Source organism: Neoarius graeffei, chromosome 6, assembly GCF_027579695.1.
Source record: "Neoarius graeffei isolate fNeoGra1 chromosome 6, fNeoGra1.pri, whole genome shotgun sequence".
Lineage (NCBI taxonomy): Eukaryota > Metazoa > Chordata > Actinopteri > Siluriformes > Ariidae > Neoarius > Neoarius graeffei.
The window spans coordinates 3401690-3420498 of record NC_083574.1 but is presented as its reverse complement, the minus strand read 5'-3'; the positions used below and the strand labels follow the sequence as shown (position 1 = coordinate 3420498).

Genomic DNA, 18809 nt, shown 5'->3' with positions numbered 1-18809 from the left:
AGTGTGAAAGAGGACCAACCTCCACAACAAATTGTTTGAGAGAGGACAAACCTCCAGGACAACTGACAAATTGGAAAATCGACAAAGGACTAAATTTTGTTCCTCAAGGGAAGATCTACCCAAAACATCGATCAGAACTGAATTCGCATGATAAATGAGAGAAGAGATACAATTCTAGCAAAAAGTCCCAAAACTCGTTAAGTTGACCTAATTAGCAGTTCATTAGCAAAATAAATTGACAATACAATGACCAAGTGTTGTGCAGAAGGTCGAGTTCTTTCAAATAAAACAATCAGAACTGAAATCCATTGAGAACTGAGGGAGGAGACACGGTTTAACTGAACATAAACAAAGTTGCAACCAAATTGTTTACAACAGGAAAATCAACAGACAAACGGCCAAGTTTTGTTCCCCAAGTGAAGATCGACCCAAAACATTGATCAGAAATGAAATCAGATGAGAAATGAGAGAGGAGGTACAATTCTAGTGTGAGGCCTGGAAAATTTGTTCATTTGGCCTAATTATTAACTCATTAGCAAAAAATTTCACAAAACAACAACCAAGTTTTGTGCAGAGTGATGAGTTCTTTCAAACAAAACAATGGGAACAGAAATCCGTGGAGAACAGACGGAGGAGATACGATTTAACTGAATTGTGGATGGCGGACGCACGACGGATGCCACGCCATGGCAACCGGCCTTATAGCTAATAATTTGGTCATTTTTACAGTACAGTAATGATATAATGAGTAAGTACTGAGAAGAAATGTGTAGTAAATAAAGTGTATATTGTAAAATTTATGGAAGGAGTCTCCAGTGCAAGTCAGAGGTGAAGCTTGAACTTTACGTTTTCCGACATCTTCAGGACAGAGGAGTTTATGGTTTGCCTTTTCTCAGGAACATGACAAGATGTGGGGGATTTTAAAGGAAAAAGTCTAGAATTTTTTAACCTGGGTCATATTTTTCCATCTTTTTGGGTCCAAATATTTACTACAGACAGAAACACTTGAAATCGGTCCAGTATTGAGGTAGAACTCTATAAACGGCAACCATAAAATGGCTATACAATGTAAACCTACAGGCCAATCATCCAGGTCAAAGTAAAGCACTTGTTTTCAGCAATGACAAACTTAATGTCATTAGAATCATCTGACAACATGGAAAGGATCCCTACAGAGATACACTCGTGTCTGTTTACCTCAGTAACTGTAAAGAAACTGTAGAAAATGACAATTTCTACACTCATTGTTTTATCTTTCTCTCCTTCTGGTCTCTGACGCAGCGCCCCATTCAGTGCCTGTAGTCGATTACTGCATGGGGCTGTTTTCTAATGTTTACAAAACAGATTCTTTCCATGTTTTCAGACACTCATTCGTGTTCTCATAATCAGCTAAATATTCAGACATTACTCTGGAAATCATCATCATCATCACAGCCTCAGCCAAGCTACATGTCCAGTCATCACAATTGTTGATGCACAGTGTTAGTTCAGAGAGAACCTGAGCCACAGTGTCCCTCATTAGTGTGTCTAGAAAGGTGGCTTGTTAGGGTTTTGCTGGGATTCGAACCTGGTTCGTTGGTGTGATAATCCAGCAAACCCCCACTAGGCCACCAGGGGGATGACTCAAATGCAGAGGCGTGAGGCGGAAGTAGAAAAAGAATCAAATGGTTTATTTAAACTATATACACTATATACAGGGCAAAACAAAAGACAAAAAAAACCAAAGAGTAAATCCAAAAGAAAAGCAAAGTGCAAAAATTCAAAAGCTAAGAAGATCAAAAAACACAGTACAAAGGAAACTGGAGATAAACATAACAGCACAAAGACTCCGTGACAAGAGGACTGAACTCAGGGGTATAAATAGACAAACTAATTAAGGACACAGGTGAAGATAATTAGGCAATTAACACAAACACAAAACACAGGAACAGTGGCGGCCTCTAGAGGCCAAAATAAACACGACATGAAAAGGAAATAACAGCGGCCTCTAGAGGCCAAAACAGTCCTAGTCCTAACAGGACCCCCCCCTCTAGGAGCGTCTCCTGACGTTCCCAGGGCGATCCGGATGGGCCGAATGGAAGTCCCGACATAGTTCTTTATCAAGGACATCCCGAGCAGGAACCCAGCAGCGCTCCTCAGGACCATAGCCCTCCCAGTCCACCAGATATTGCAACCCGCCGTGGACCCGGCGGGAGTCAAGCAGGCGATTCACAGTGAACACAGTCTGCCCCTGGAAGATGCGGGGGGGTGGGGGGTTCCTAGGGGCAGGGGCATACGTAGACGTCAGTACGGGCCGTAACAGGGAAACATGGAAAGTGGGGTTGATCCTCAGAGTCCGGGGCAACTGGAGCCGGTAGGAGACAGGGTTCACCCTGCGCACCACCTTGAAGGGGCCAATGTAGCGAGGAGCAAGCTTGCGGTTCTCCACCCGCAGTGGAAGGTCCTTAGTGGACAGCCAAACACGCTGCCCAGGGCGGAAAGCGTGTGCAGGTCTCCTATGGCGGTTGGCCTGAGTCTGGTTGGTTCTGGAGGTCTGTATGAGGGTCTTCCTGACCTTGCTCCAGGTCTTGCGACACCGTCTCACATATTGGTTGACCGAGGGCACCCCCGCGTCCTCCTCCTGGTCCGGGAACAGAGGTGGCTGGAACCCGAATTGGCACTGGAATGGCGACAGCTTGGTGGCCGATGACTGCAGGGTGTTGTGGGCGTACTCCGCCCATGGCAGCCAGGTGCTCCACGATGTCGGGTTATCCATAGCCAGGCCTTGCAGGGTGGTTTCCAGGTCCTGGTTGAGCCTCTCCGTCTGACCATTGGACTGTGGGTGAAACCCAGAGGAGAGGCTGGCAGTGGCTCCGATGACCTTGCAGAACCCGTGCCACACTCGGGAGGAGAACTGGGGCCCTCGGTCTGAGACGATGTCCTGTGGAAGACCAAAGACTCGGAAGACATGATTAAACAAAAGTTTCGCAGTTTCAAGAGCAGAGGGGAGTTTGCACAGTGGTATGAAGCGGCAGGCCTTGGAGAATCTGTCAACTAAGACCAAAATGACCATGTTACCTTGTGACTCAGGGAGACCCGTGATAAAGTCGACTGCCACGTGGGACCAGGGACGCCGGGGAATGGTCAGAGGATGCAGGAGACCCTGGGGACGCTGTCGTGGGTTCTTGGTTCTGGTGTAAACCTCACAGGACAGGACAAATGACCTTACTTCCTTCTCCATGTTAGGCCACCAGAAGCGTCTTTTCAGGAAGTCCAGGGTCCTCCGAGCTCCCGGGTGGGCGGTGAGAGGGGAAGAGTGACCCCACTGGAGAACCTTGGCCCGGGCTTGATGTGGGACGTACAAGAGGCCTGGTGGCCCCGTCCCAGGACCGGGGTCCTGGCGTTGGGCTCGTCGGACAGCCTCCTCAATACCCCAGCGGACAGGGGCCACAATCCGGGACACAGGGATAATAGGCCCGACTTCATTCTCCCTGTTAGTGGCAGAGAACAGTCTGGACAGTGCGTCAGGTTTGGTGTTCTTGGAGCCGGGGCGGTATGAGAGGGTGAAGTCAAACCGACTGAAAAACAGGGCCCACCTAGCCTGTCGAGGGTTCAGTCTCTTGGCTTGCTGGAGGTACTCCAGGTTCTTGTGGTCAGTCCAAACCAGGAATGGATGTTGTGCTCCCTCCAGCCAGTGCCTCCACTCCTCAAGGGCCAGTTTGACCGCTAGCAGTTCTCGATCCCCCACATCGTACCGGGACTCAGCAGGACTCAGGCGGTGGGAGAAGTAAGCGCAGGGGTGCAGCTTTCCTTCCGAACGTTGAGAGAGCACCGCGCCGACACCACTGTCCGAGGCGTCCACCTCCACGATGAATGGTTGGGAGGTGTCCGGGAGAACCAGAATGGGTGCCGTGCAGAAGCGGTCCTTGAGGTCTTTGAACGCCTTTTCTGCCTGAGGAGACCAGCCATAAGATCCACCTGTCCCTTTGGTGAGGTCTGACATGGGTGCTGCCACAGAACTGAAGTTCCTGATGAACTTGCGGTAGAAGTTAGCGAATCCTAAGAACCGCTGAACCTCCTTAACGGACTTGGGAGTAGGCCAATCCCGGACGGCCAGGGTCTTGGCAGGGTCCATTTGGAGTTGGCCTGTCCGTACAATAAATCCCAGAAAGGAGACCTCGGGAACATGAAATTCGCATTTCTGGGCCTTGGCGAACAGATTGTTCTGTAGCAGCCTCTGGAGAACCTGGCGGACATGGTGGCGGTGCTCCTGCACGGTCTTGGAGAAGATAAGGATGTCGTCGAGGTAGACAAAAACGTATAGGTTAATCATGTCCCTTAAGACGTCATTGATTAGGGCCTGAAAAACAGCTGGTGCGTTGGTGAGTCCGAAGGGCATCACCTGGTATTCGTAGTGCCCAGACGGGGTGTTAAAGGCAGTCTTCCACTCTTCTCCCTGTCGGATACGGATGAGGTGGTATGCGTTCCGTAGGTCCAACTTGGTGAAGACGGTGGCGCCTTGGAGCAGGTCGAAAGCTGTGGACATCAGCGGAAGGGGATATCGGTTGCGCACAGTGATCTTATTCAGGCCCCTGTAATCAATACATGGTCGGAGCCCCCCATCCTTCTTGCTGACAAAGAAGAAGCCGGCTCCAGCAGGTGAAGTGGAGGGTCGAATAAACCCAGAGACCAGGGCATCTTTGAGGTATTCCTCCATGGCCTTGCGTTCTGGCTGAGAGAGTGAAGGCTGGTGGAAGGCTGACACCAGGGCAGTCTCGTTCCATCCACTTACTGCTGCGAGTGTTCGGAACGAGATGGCGTAATCTGCGACGCTTCCTCCTTGCCGGATGGACATGAGCTTTCGGGCTGCGTCGGTACTGATGTCTGCCTGATCGAAGACCCGAAGCATCTCTTCAGAAAACAGCTGGAAATCAAAGCACTCAGGTCCCTGTCTTTGCCAGATAGCAGTAGCCCAGGCTCGCGCCTTACCAGCTAATAAGGTGATCACAAAGGCAATCTTGCGGCGATCCGTAGTGTAGGTGGTAGGCTGAAGCTCAAAGGTGAGTTGACACTGGGTAAGGAACTCTCGGCACTCACTGTGCTTGCCGTCATACCTCTGTGGTGCAGGAAGGCTGGGTTCGCGAGGTGAAGAAGGCAGCATTGCAGGAGGCACTGGAGCAGGAGCTGGATCAGGAGCAGGAACTGGATCAGGAGCAGCAGGCAGAGATGTCAGCTGTGCCAGGGTTTTCCCAATTTGCTGAAGCAGTTCCTCGTGGCGAGCGAGGGCCTCACGTTGGCTGGTGAGCGTATGTCCATGAGCGTCCATGGTCGCTCCGAAGCGTGTCAAAGCTGCCATAATTCCCTGAAGGTTGGCCGGGTAGACAGTTGAAGCAGCCTCTGCTGAGTCGGTCATGACGGAGTCTTTCTGTTAGGGTTTTGCTGGGATTCGAACCTGGTTCGTTGGTGTGATAATCCAGCAAACCCCCACTAGGCCACCAGGGGGATGACTCAAATGCAGAGGCGTGAGGCGGAAGTAGAAAAAGAATCAAATGGTTTATTTAAACTATATACACTATATACAGGGCAAAACAAAAGACAAAAAAAACCAAAGAGTAAATCCAAAAGAAAAGCAAAGTGCAAAAATTCAAAAGCTAAGAAGATCAAAAAACACAGTACAAAGGAAACTGGAGATAAACATAACAGCACAAAGACTCCGTGACAAGAGGACTGAACTCAGGGGTATAAATAGACAAACTAATTAAGGACACAGGTGAAGATAATTAGGCAATTAACACAAACACAAAACACAGGAACAGTGGCGGCCTCTAGAGGCCAAAATAAACACGACATGAAAAGGAAATAACAGCGGCCTCTAGAGGCCAAAACAGTCCTAGTCCTAACAGGCTGGAGGGCGGCCCCTCCTCAGGATGACCATGCGTTGGACACCACATCACCAGCTGACTTGCGGTAAGGTCAGAGTTGGTGATAGCAATGACCAACAAGGCCAAGCCTCCTGTAGCCAATCTTGTTCGAGATGCACTCTGGAAACAGACTTAAGAAATTTTGCATAGGCATTTTGTGGTTGCAGGTTGTAATGTTCTAACTCAATCCTGGACCGATTTCAAACATTTTTGTTCCTATTACATATTTGGATCCAGTGGTGGCTGCTGGTTTTTAAAACAGGGGAAGCCCATTTTACGCATTCATCGTAAAACCTGTAGGCCGGATATCAAAGCATAGAAAAGTGTGCCCCATTAGCACAGTGAACTAGACAACCCTACCTAGTGGCAGAAAGTATTTTTGCTTGTACATTTCATGTTATAGTCTGGCTTGCCAGGCTAGTACCTCATATCCTTAATCAAAAATATCAAACATCCAAAAATCACTGGCTATTCAACGAAGAGCCTTGAACATCATACCCTGATATGCAACACAGAGTCTTTAACACAACACCCAGCTGTGCAACACATCCTTGAACATCTTCTGCAACACAGTCTGGAAATTCATAACCAGGTAGGCTATGCAACACACACAACCTTGAATATTATACCCAGGTATAACCTATAACACAGAGCCCACCATTCTCTTAACATTACTGAACAATATACACACTTCAGATTCATGAACATGAACACTATACACAAATTCTGCCCTCCGCTACTTTTCTAGAAAATGGTCTGTGACCCTGTCATACCAGCTGGTTGTGCTTTCCAGAGACTTCACCAATTTCTGTTAGCAGCTAGCACTGCAGATCCCAATAAGGCTCCAGCTAGCCTACAACCAGATTGAACTACAAATGAAATAAACGCGTGAATTCACGAATGATCAAACTGATAGAATGGATGAAAGTTAACGGAGCACAACGAGTAATATTTACATTTATTTACAGAGTAATGTACAGAGACATCAATAAGAAGAACCGTTTATATGAAAAGAAATTCGGACAGCACTTTGGCACACGACTGCACTTTCTCGACATCCGCTAGGGACTGACTGATCATACTTCCGTGTTCCTCGCCGAAGTACCGCCCTCCTCATGTCTTTAACACTACCTCCAATAATCCTTTATCAGCCCGGCTTCTTGTCCCTCCCACTGTCTCGTTTAGTCCCAGAGAAGCCCGGCTTCCCTGGAAGTGACGATTTTGTTGATTTTAACCAATAACAACTAGCCGAAATTGGCTGTTCAGAGCCGTCTCGTAGACTGCAACGGATACCCGGCTGCCAGTCAGTGTTGCCAGATACTGCTGACGTTTTCCATCCCAAAATATATTCAAAACCCGCCAAAATGCACTTAAAACCGCCCAATCTGGCAACACTGCTGCCAGTTCATAGAGCCCATTGAAATAAGAAAGGTTACAGCCTGGCAGCAAAGGTGATTCTCGTAGCAAACTGCAAGTTCGTCAGACATCACTCAAATAAGTTACAGGATAGTTATGAACATAAATACAATCTTGGGCATATATTATGTTATGCAAGTTATTGTTTTAATGAGAATTCAACGTCGTAGACGCCGCAGTTTGGGGAGAGAATTTTAGGGGAAGCTCGGCTTCCCTTGTTGTCTCTGAGAAATCGCCCCTGTTTGGATCCAAAGAGATGGGAAAATAGGACCCAGGTTAAAAAAATCCCAGAGGTTTCCTTTAACTGTTGGAGTTAGATAAACAAAAAATAAACATGCAGCATGCTCAAAAACTGTATTTTAAAAACCCTTACGCTCTGCAGTGATGAGTGGAGGGTAAAACAGGAAGTAGCCCACAAGCTCAGCAGTCAAGCGGCTCAGCAGGTTACTGGCCACGGTGCCATTCAGGGTCACGGTTCTGTTACGCACCACGTATACCAGAGACACTGCAGGAGAACCGGCCGACTGAGACACACTCAGGATCTAAGAGACAAAATAAGACCAAAAATTAGAAAGACAAATAGAGAGAGGTAGAAACGAAACACACGTAAAGCTGATTAAGTTATAGTTAAGAAAAAAATTACAGCAATTAAACAAGTGATAGTTTGGCATCTTACTGTCACGACAGACTTAGAAAAAACATCACATTTAGTCTAAGTGGTCTTCAGTTGTCCCTCTTGGGGAATGCTTAAAAGTTCTGGAGAATCCGACACCTACAACAGGCAGGGTTCCAAACTAGAACCTTTTTAGAAAGTGATACAAACTACATGAAGAACTTTTAGAAGAACCCTCAAAGAACCATTTTTTTCAAGAGACATATTCAAAAAAAAAAACTTTAAAGAAAACTTGGTTTGTCTCTAATACTGCGATTCATAAAGCAAGCAATAAAAAAATAGCTATGTGAAATATGCCAATGCTGCATTTATATTAAAGATGATTATGGGCACACACTCAATTTAAAAAATCTATTGAAGGAAAATGCAAAAGCATTATGATGCATAAAAGAAAAATCTAACTAGATAGAGACTGTGACTCAAGTCATAGGTATTTGCGCTGGCTGTTACAAACCGGGACATCTGGACACCATACCCTATAGATCCAGAACGGTAAGAGATAGAGAATGACACTTAGTGAGGAAAAGTTTCACCCTGTTGCCCTAAACAAAATTTAAAAAAAGACTGACTGAAAAAATCATGAAAATTGACCGAGTTATAAGTGATTGAAAAAAGCCTGTTTTTCATGGATCATTCTGGATCAGTGATCCAGATCAGCACCAAAAGTCATAGCAACGTAATTCAGCTCAGAGGTATTCTTCATGTGAAATTTGGTGATGATTGGTTGAAAACTGAGGGAGAAATAGCATCCTAAAATGTTAGGAGGAGGAGGAGGAGGAGGAGGAGGAGGAGAAGAAGAAGAATCCTGAGTGAGAGTAACAATTTGTGCCAGTGCTGCTAGCACAAATTAATTACACCCAGTTATGATGTGTTATGTAAGGCATAAAACACTTGCCCACACTTGTTGACATGCTGTTATAGAAAAATAATCAATGACAGGGTGATTGATGAAGCAGAGTTCTGGCCAATCAGAGTCCAGAATTCAACAGCGCTGTGGTACAAGTGAAAATAAAATGTTTTTGCTATAACAGAATAATTAGGCGTGTGCTCACACCTGCACGCTGAGAGTGCTGTAAGAGTTCAGCACTTTGGCTTCAGCCTCAGCAAAAGCGTTCTCCAGTCTCTCCTCCATCAGCTGAGCAAACCTGCAGGATCTCAGATCATCTCCCGGTCCTACAAACCTCAAAACTGTTTACACACAAACACACTCACTCCAGACTTTACAATATACTGTCCATAAAACACTAGAAATAATAGGCTTAATAGACATTATATTATCTCAGGTACAACATAATGAAAAATATGGTCTATTATTATCCATACAGGACACTTTTTCAATGGAATAAAAACGTGTTCTATTCCCTTCTAGCGGGTTTCATTCATTTGGTTCGATAGCATGCAATATTGTTAGCATATCACTTATCCTACGTGTATTACATGACTACCCAATGGAGAACGAGCATTGAACATTGTTATGATACTGCACGTTGTCAAGACAACATGATGTCATATGCCAGAGCGCGAATATCCAATGAGAGACTTTTCTGCTGCGTATGCGCATAATCATTTCTGTGTTTGCTGGGAAAGTGAAAGAGGCACTGAACACCCAAAAGGCTACCAAAACTTCATTAGATATTCTTCAGGCATATTTACAAGAGAAAAACATATCAACAGACATCAAATAACTGGAAAAGTCAAGTTTATTTATATCGCGCTTTTAACAATAAACATTGTCGCAAAGCAGCTTTACAGAATTTGAACGACTTAAAACATGAGCTAATTTTATCCCTAATCTATCCCCAATGATGAAGCCTGTGGCGACGGTGGCAAGGAAAAACTCCCTCAGACGACATGAGGAAGAAACCTCGAGAGGAACCAGACTCAAAAGGGAACCCATCCTCATTTGGGCAACAACAGACAACATGACTATAACATTAACAGTTTTAACATGAAGTCAGCTTCGTTGATGCTATAAACCCTCCACCGACGGAAACCCGAGCGCAAAACCGTTCACGACAGCTGCAGTCCTAAAGTCAGCAAGTCAACTGCAGTCCCCAGCCACAAAAGCACCACTGCAAGAGTCCAGAGCGTCCTCCAGACGTGACCCCCAACTGTCCAAATGGGGCCACCCTCTACAGGAGCGATGCGACACGTCGGAGACATAAAACTTCCACACTAGCGAATGACTGAGACGGTTTGTAAACAAACATGGCCACCAAGTTTGCTTCGTTAAATATGAAAGATTTTGAGAGAATTTTGGCTGCCAGTTTGCTCCGTTGTGTGTAGCTGTTGATGTTGATTTTAAAAGTAACTCAGTAAATTACACAGGGAAATAAATCCTTAAGTCTGAGTGAAAAATACTGTAGCAAGCGTGCAGCATGGAAGAAGAGTCTAGAGACAGAAATCTTACTTTCTTGGTCGTTTGCCTGTGCTACTTGCTCTTGATAGCACTGGCTTGACTGCTTTATTAGCATTCACTAACACTACTGATGAACGCTACACTGGCTGGAAGGTGACTTCACTGCTGCGTTGATGGCGCAGACTCACAGGTAAGCTAGCATTGACCTTTGTTAACCCTACTGATGAACACTACACTGGCTGGAAGGTAATTGCACTGCCGCACAAATCGCACCGAGTCATGGGTAAGCTAGCATTGACCTTCGAGTATGCTGATATGAAGAGAGTGTGTATGTATAATAATAATAATAATAATAATAATAATAATAATAATAGCTGGTGTAGAGTGGTCTATCAGATATATTCCATTCACCTACTTGTCTTCAACTCGTTCAATATCACGCCAGCTGAATGGAATGTATCTGATAGACCATGAAAAAAAGCCAGCCGATATTATGTAAATGTTTAACATTTTTAGTCACACTTCAGCTCCAGGTTGTGTTCTTAAGGCTACATGATTCCAGCATAAGTGCTTCATCATGCCTAACAAACCTACGTTAAATAAACGTTAGTAATTGGTTGTTTTTGGACATAGTCACATAATGATTATGAACTGATGATCACCAAATTAAGGTCAAACTGGAAATAAATCATGTGTCCTGAATTCAAATAACTAATATAACTTCAAAGTGTTTGGGATTATCTATTTATTATTGTGTCAACTGTAATATTCCTAACAAAAATATGTTCACTTGCTTTTTTCACATAGGAACTATTCCTGTTTAAAAAGCCTGATCATGCTGCGAATCGACGCAGCGAGCTCGCGAAGGGGCGCACAGCGTGCTAGAAGTGATGACGCATGATAAAACTGAACGAAATTCTAAACATGATGATGCCAGCCAACATCTCATCTCAGGTAGCACGAATATTTTAATATAATATCACAATAATGAGACAAGTGACATAAAAATTAATCAGCACATGCTTAATTCAGACAAAAATCCCCCTGCTCTGTAGAACATTATTAGATTAGCTCATTCTCTGGTTCCTGGCTGAATGCCTCTGTTATTGGACATAAATCAAGCTCATAGCAGGCACTAGCTCTCGGAGCCAGACTGCGTCTCTGACCTGTCTTCAGCATGAGTGAAATAGCAGGAGTAGGCCTCCAGGGGGCTGCCGGGATCGGCACCGCCTGCACCATGGGCGCAAACTGCCGGATATCCGCCATCAGCCTGTCCATGCCGTAGGAGCTCAGAGCCTCCACTACAACGGACGTCGTGTAGACCATATCACCACAGGTTACGTAATAGCCCACGGTCACATTGGGCAACGGGGACAGACTTTCGATCTGGAGGAGCGAAGAATCAGAGCATCAGTCAATCTCAAGAAATGCTACAAGTGAAGAATCGGCGTTATTAGGAGGAAACGAGGCATGAAATTGATACGTTGGACAAAACAGAACATATCCTTCATAACATACATGTTAGAGAGTGTTGTTTGTCAGACAGAAAATAATAAAGGTGTAAAAAAAAAAAAGAAGGAAGAATACAAAGTTCTGAGATGTCAGCTGTTAACTCACAAGGAGTCACTTTGTTTCAAATTTTCATGTAATAATAACCAAGTCTAAAAATATCACACTTTCACGGTTTCACCATTTTAATCAACCATTTGCAAACACACAAGTCAGTGGTGACAAAGAAAGGAAATATCTGTTGCGATATCTTTGTACCAAAACGTCTTTGCACATCATGAAAAGAAAAAAAAAATCAAGCCTGCTAATTGTTCTTCTTAAGAAAGTTGTTTTTAAGAACAACTTTTCCATAAAACCTCTTACACCGTCAGTATTTAATCACATCGTCCTTATCCGATGAAAAAGAACATGACTATAGGGAAGGCAGCATGCTGAGATGGAAGAAAAAAATAATAATAATACACTGCCCCAGCCAAAATAAATAAATAAATAAATAAATAAAAAGTCGCACACACTAATATTTCATTTATCCGCCTTTAGCTTTGATTATGGCATGTATTTGCCGTGGCATTGTTTCAACACCCTTATGCAACCTCAGAGCATTTATTTCCATCCAAAGTTGCATTAGTTTTTCGCCGAGGGCTTGTATTGATGACGGGAGAGTTGAACCACTGTGTAAAACCTTCTCTAGGTTCAGGTCAGGACTTTATGGTGGTGAATTCATGCGTAAAATGATTCCCCATGCTCCCTGAACCGCTCCTTCACTATTTGAGCCCTAATTTTATGCCATCATGGAAGAAAAAAAAACCCATTGATGTGATGATAACGTGGTCATTCAGTACATTCAGGTCGTCGGCTGACTTCATTTTATTGCCACATAACGTTGCTGAGTCTCGACCTGACCAGCTGAAGCAACCCCAGATCATCACACTGCCTCCAGAGGCTTGTACAGTGGACTCTATGCATAATGGGGCATCACTTCATGTGCTTCCCTTCTTACCCTGACACGCCCATCACTCAGGAATAGGGTCAATCTGGACTCATCAGACCACATGACTTTTTTCCATTGCTCCAATCTTTATGCTCCCTAACAAACTGAAGCCTTTTCTCCTGATTAGTCTCACTAACAAGTGGTTTTCTTATGGACACAGAACTATTTTTTTCCTCCGTGCTCTCACGGAAGGCGGTCACATTTCTTTGCTCTCCTCTCCCTTATTTTTCCCTGCTTGTGCTCCTCGGTCTCGTCTCGTCTGTCTATACTTTTGAGAGACTCTCTCTGCACTGCTCTCCAAACTAAAAAAATCATGGAATTGATAAACTGGTCTCTTAACAAAATTGACACAGTTTTCTCGACGAGAAGCCTGGGTTCAGGGGAACCCGTCTGTCCTGCTGGAACGTCCGCGGCTGGCTACACGATGGATGCGTGGGAGCGGTGGCGGGTCGTGTGCCTGGTGATTCTTTCTGTGGAGGACATGGTTCCGAATAGGTAGATGATTACAGGACTTTTGCTGATTGGATTAGGCATTGCCCTGGTTTATCGAGGAAATCAGAAAACAGTGACAGCTGTTCAAAGCCCCATAAAGCTGCCCGACATGATTGAAGCGGTGGGCAGAGCTGTCAGCACTCAGACTGTGGCTATTCAGAACTTGAACCGCAACATGGATGACATCATGGAGAAGCTTTCGGCTTTGCATAGGAAATGGATTGATTCGGAGACCAGAATGGACAATCAGAGTGGTCGTGTAAAAGAATGCATCTACTCGCCCCAAGACCAAACAATCCCAATCTTATCTGCTTTCAGCTCTCTCAGAAAGCATTGGCCTCGGCCAAGGCCGTTGCTGGGACAACATCTCCCCCTGAAGGTCACTGCTGTGAGACGCTCTCGCATTCCTTCCCCCACTTCCCGCGGTCACCGCTTTTACCCCCAGTGTGACAAGCGGGTGCGTGACCAGCGCCATCATGGCTGCAGGAACGGACGGCTGCTTGCTTGCGCTGGATTACCTCTACCTCCTCCCCTCCCCCCTCCCCTGATCGCCCCCCTCCCCCATCAAGTCCCGAGTTTTCATGTTGTAAAGTGTACCGTACTTGTGTTATTTTGTGCTTATGTGTTGAGGTGTTTTTTTTAATGTTCCCACACTGTGCTCCTCACAGGAGCATAGTGTGGGGGTTGCTTTTTTCTCCTCCCCTCTCCTCATGTTACTCTGTATTTTTTTTTCTTTTCATCCCTGTCTTCCTGTCCTGTCTATTCCCCCTCTGTCAATTGTATGTGTGTATGTAAGGACAGGCTGATGGTCAATTTCGCTGGTACTTGTGACTAGTGATAATAAAGGGTTTATTTATTCATTTAGTCCCAATCCTGTGAGATCTCACATTGTGAGGGTGAAAATGATCTGACTTTCACTATTAAACATAGCTGTGAGTTCTACTGTCTATTTTTTATGATTCGATCTCATTGATTGTTTAAGTGATCTCTGATCATTCTCAGTCAGGATCTTTTTCCAACCACATTTTTTCCATGAAGTTGACGGTTCATCACGATCCTCCCTGGTTTCAATAATGCATTGGTCAGTTCTTAACCCAATTCCAGACATTTCAGTAATCTCCTTAGTTGTCTTCTTTGTTTGATGCAGGTTAATAATTTGACCTTCTGAAACACAGTAACATCTTTTCCCTGACCACAGGATACGTCTTCTGACATGTTTGTTAAATAAATAAGAAGCTACTCACTACATCAGTGAGGGTTAAAAGAATTGTTCCCAGCTGAAACATTAATTGCTTCTGTAATTATCCAATCAAAGGCTCGTAAGTATTTGCTTATTAGCTCATCCAGCCGACAGGAGATGAGCTTATCCCATCATGTGCTGTCCATTGTCCAGCGTCTGTCCGGCATCATCCACATTTCACGCTTCTTCTCTCTCAATTCTTCACCGATTTTTATTCTTTTTGGCAGGAAGGTTGGTCTACCTGGAGTGCATATGACTTCTACCCAAATTTGCATAATTACAATTAATAATAAAGATATGGAGCCCTGTGATGACCTGGCGACTTGTCCAGGGTGTACCCCGCCTTTCCCCCGTAGTCAGCTGGGATAGGCTCCAGCTTGCCTGCGACCCTGTAGAACAGGATAAAGTGGCTAGAAATAATGAGATGAGAATAAAGATATGGAGTAATTAAGCCCTAACGGACAGTTTCCACACAAATCACTTCTTCTCCCTCAATTCTTCATTAATATTTCTGGCATGAAGGTAGGGTTACCTAGGGTGGATATCACTTCTATATATAGCTTGTATGTAGTGTATATACCGTAACTTGCACAATTTATTACACAAGGTGCCCCACTTTAGATTGTTCCTTCTGGACTAGACAGGGCTAGAGTGAGCCACACCATCACTGACAGTCTCGTTTAAATCCAAATGGTGACCGTTTTTTGCCCAGGTAGTGTATCTAAGTAATGTGGCAGTGTGCAATACTGCTTAGCCAAAAATGTAACAATGCTTAGTTTAGTTCTGGTCAGCAATGCCATGTTCTTGTGTGTTTGACAGCTGTCATGTTTGTCGCAAATCCTAGTGACCCCTGAGGTAGCAATGTAAAATATTTTCTACATTTTCAGATTAAACATAGCCAGAGGGTTTTCAGTTCAGTCACACCCGTGCATCGAGAAATGGAGGTTGCTGTAGTGTGATTTAGAACAAGTCCAGAGGGATGGGGTTGTGAAATTTCTGTGGAGTCATAGTCAGATACAAAAAGGATAAGAACCGTTGGAGTAAGGAACTTGATCAGGTTAATTTGCTCATGCACAGTTTCGAACCATGAAACTGCGACACTGTTTCTTACAACAGCCCTACTGTTACTGTTGTAATGGAAATTTAATTTTACCTGACATTCTCAGAGATAAGAACAGGGTTGGGTTGGCTCTCTGAATGACAACATGACAGATGGCCTCATGCCTCAGCACACATTAAGTCTGTGTGTAAATGTGGGGTGGGGTGGGGATACTGCAGGATTTCTTATACAATTGAGTTTTGTTGCTCGGGATGTGAACTGGCTTTTTGCCTGAGTCAGCAATCAACACCTCATGAAGGTGATATTGAAGGATTGTGTTTCAGTGAGGCTCAGAGTCGAACCTCACCCACATTTCCCTCAGTTCAAAAGATTATTAGGGGATTAGAGGACTGCATTTCCTCTCAGGGCCTTCAGGAACATCAACAGGACTCATTTGCGGTCATGGGGTGTTTCATCTAGCATTACTATTGGGTTAATATTTTTGGAAGTCTCCAAAACTATTAGTGCCCTTTATGAGAGTGTGCAGAAAGGGTTGCTCTCAGTCTTCAAGAATTGCATTTTTTGCCATTACCTCTTTATCTGGGGGTATAAATAAGATGTCCCACACATGTTAGATTTTAGCACAAAAAGGAATGGATATTCATTGAGCAGTACAAGCCAATGGTACAATAGAAAGCTAAAACATATACTGATTAAAAAAAAAAGATCCTGAAACAATTGGGGCCATCCTTTTGTTAAGACGTTTTACAGGAACTGAAATCATGAGCATACTGATTTTCTCTGTGCATTGAACAGGATGGTAATCAAGTTTTATGATGAAAGTTTCAAAATCAGGAGGAGCTGAATGAAAACCTTACACTGATGGTTTAGAAATGTTTAGTGGCTGGTAGTCCAAAGTCTCTTCTGATTTCAGCTAAGCATCAAGATATTGCCTCTGTCAAAAGGTCACTTGGCTTGTTAGGACTTGGCTGTAAATGGACCATTGAACAAGATAACTTCCGAAACTCCATCTCCAAAAACGACCATCTCAAACTTGTGGTCCAGGTTGAATAAGACATCCACATGCCCAAATTTAAGAATATAAAGGAGATAAAATGTGCAAATTCTCTATAATTGTCTCTGTGCTGTATATTCTTTCAAGGGGAAGCTTTAGCAAATATTAACTGTGGGGGTGCCAATAATTTTGAAATCAGCAATTTGCTTAAAAGTCTGAACTACTGAAATTATGTTATGTTAATTGCATGTGCTAATTGTATTATATGGTCATTTTTGTTTACTACAGGTGCCAAAAATTCTGGAGTTGTCTGTAGCTAGTTTTTTGTCTTATTTCTCAAACATACTGTAATCACTGTTCCCAGGAAGATGTGCATTTATTGATGTTGCATAAAGGGGGAAGCCATAACCTAATGGTTAGAGAAGCAGCTTTGGGACCAAAAGGTTGCCAGTTCAATTCCCTGGACCAGCAGGAATGGCTGAAGTGCCCTTGAGCAAGGAACCTAATCCCCAACTGCTCCCCAGGCTGCTCTGGGTATGTTGTATGTTACTCTGGATAAGAGCTTCTGCTAAATTTCATTAATGTAATGTAATGTAAAATCAGTTCAACCAAATTCATGTGCAGAAAGTAACCATGAAAGGTTCCAAAAGTCTTCACTGGACATCTACCCAGTCAAATGTCAAATGAGAGTTTTAAATGTGTTGAGTCGTCCAACTGTCCATGCAGGACTTCAGGAACATGCAACAGTACAATACAAATTGATGCTGAATAGACATCTCTGAACAGAGCAAGACCAAACTGACCTGTGCACGGACACCACTGTCATTCAGAGCCTTGACCAGTGCCAAAGTCAGGCCTTTCGGAAGGTTCTGTTTCAAAATATTGTCCATTCGGTTCCTCCGGGTGTGGACGGACAGAACTGTTTGAGAAGGTCAAAGACATAAACAATGAATTGGAGTGGCAAGGCTTACACTGTATGTGGTAAGTGCTCCCCACAAGCCACAATATCTAAAGACAGAGTCAACATCAAGATCTATCCACGTATCAAAAAGAACGTAAGCATTCTCACCTGTTTTAACCCACATCCTGTCGGTTATGTTGCAGCTGAGTGAAGAACTTTGAGTGGTGGTGGTGGTCCTGAGTGGACTGGTCCTGACATGCTGGGTGGTGGTGGGCCATTTAGGGGACACAGTCGGTACTATAGTTCTGGGAGGTTTTACCATAGTTGTGGTTGTTGCAGTCCCTGTGGTACTGTTCAACAAAGTTGTGCTGGTTGGTTGTGTAGTTGTGGTAGTCATTGTGGAGGCAGTCGTGGAGGTGATGGTAGTGAGTCGAGGGAAACTGCTAGCTAGTAGTTCCTGGGTAAGTAGTTCTGAATGGACTGAAGTGTTTACATTTCTGTTGGGTAATGTAGGACTTATCATTTGGAATGGAGGTAAACCAGAGACATTTCCTTTTGCATGAAGCCTGGTCTCTCGAGAAGTGAGGACAGAGGACGGAAGCCTGGACATCCACTGGTCCAGCATAGGTTTCTCTGTAACAACAAAATGAGGTTCACTCACTTCCTGTGAAGGTTGTGATGGGATTAGTGCAGAGGTCTGAGAGAATGGCAGTGAAGACTTTGATGGTGATGAGAACAAGTTTGATGGTGACACAGATATGAATGTTTGTTGTTTTGATGTGTCATAATATGGCAATGGTTCAGACATTAATGGTGATCCAGATGTTATTACTGATGGTAATGGTGATAATGTGGAATATTTTGTTAAAACAGATGCTGCTGATGGTGATGGAGATAAAGTTGAGGATGATGAGAACATTTCTGATGGTGATAGAGATATAAACTGCTTTGTTAACAAAAAATCATAATAGGATGATGTTGCTGGAGATGTTAATTGTGAGGATGCTGATAGTGATATAGACATGAGTGGTATCAGTTGTTTTTTTAATACAGAATCATAATAAGATGGCAATAATTGTGAGAGTAATGATTCTGATGATGGTGATAATTCTGATGGTGGTGATGTTTGTGATAATTCTGAGGATAATGCTGGTGATAGTTCCAGGGTAAGTAGTTCTGAATGGACTGAAGTGTTTACATTTCTGTTGGTTAATGTAAGACTTATCATTTGGAATGGAGGTAAACCAGAGTCATTTTGCATGAATGATGATGGT

The 18809-nt window shown here is 44.1% G+C and overlaps 1 protein-coding gene across 1 annotated transcript in view; it reads right to left on the bottom strand.

Moving 5' to 3' along the window:
• kiaa1549lb (KIAA1549-like b) overlaps positions 1-18809 on the bottom strand; it is a 105256-nt gene that overhangs the window by 55681 nt on the left and 30766 nt on the right. Inside the window, exons 3-7 of the mRNA XM_060922816.1 lie at positions 17704-18168; positions 17438-17553; positions 11515-11734; positions 9044-9177; positions 7690-7858 (exon numbers count right to left, since the gene is read on the bottom strand). Of these exons, the coding sequence (XP_060778799.1) occupies positions 7690-7858; positions 9044-9177; positions 11515-11734; positions 17438-17553; positions 17704-18168 (1104 nt within the window). The remainder of the gene's footprint in view (positions 1-7689; positions 7859-9043; positions 9178-11514; positions 11735-17437; positions 17554-17703; positions 18169-18809) is intronic.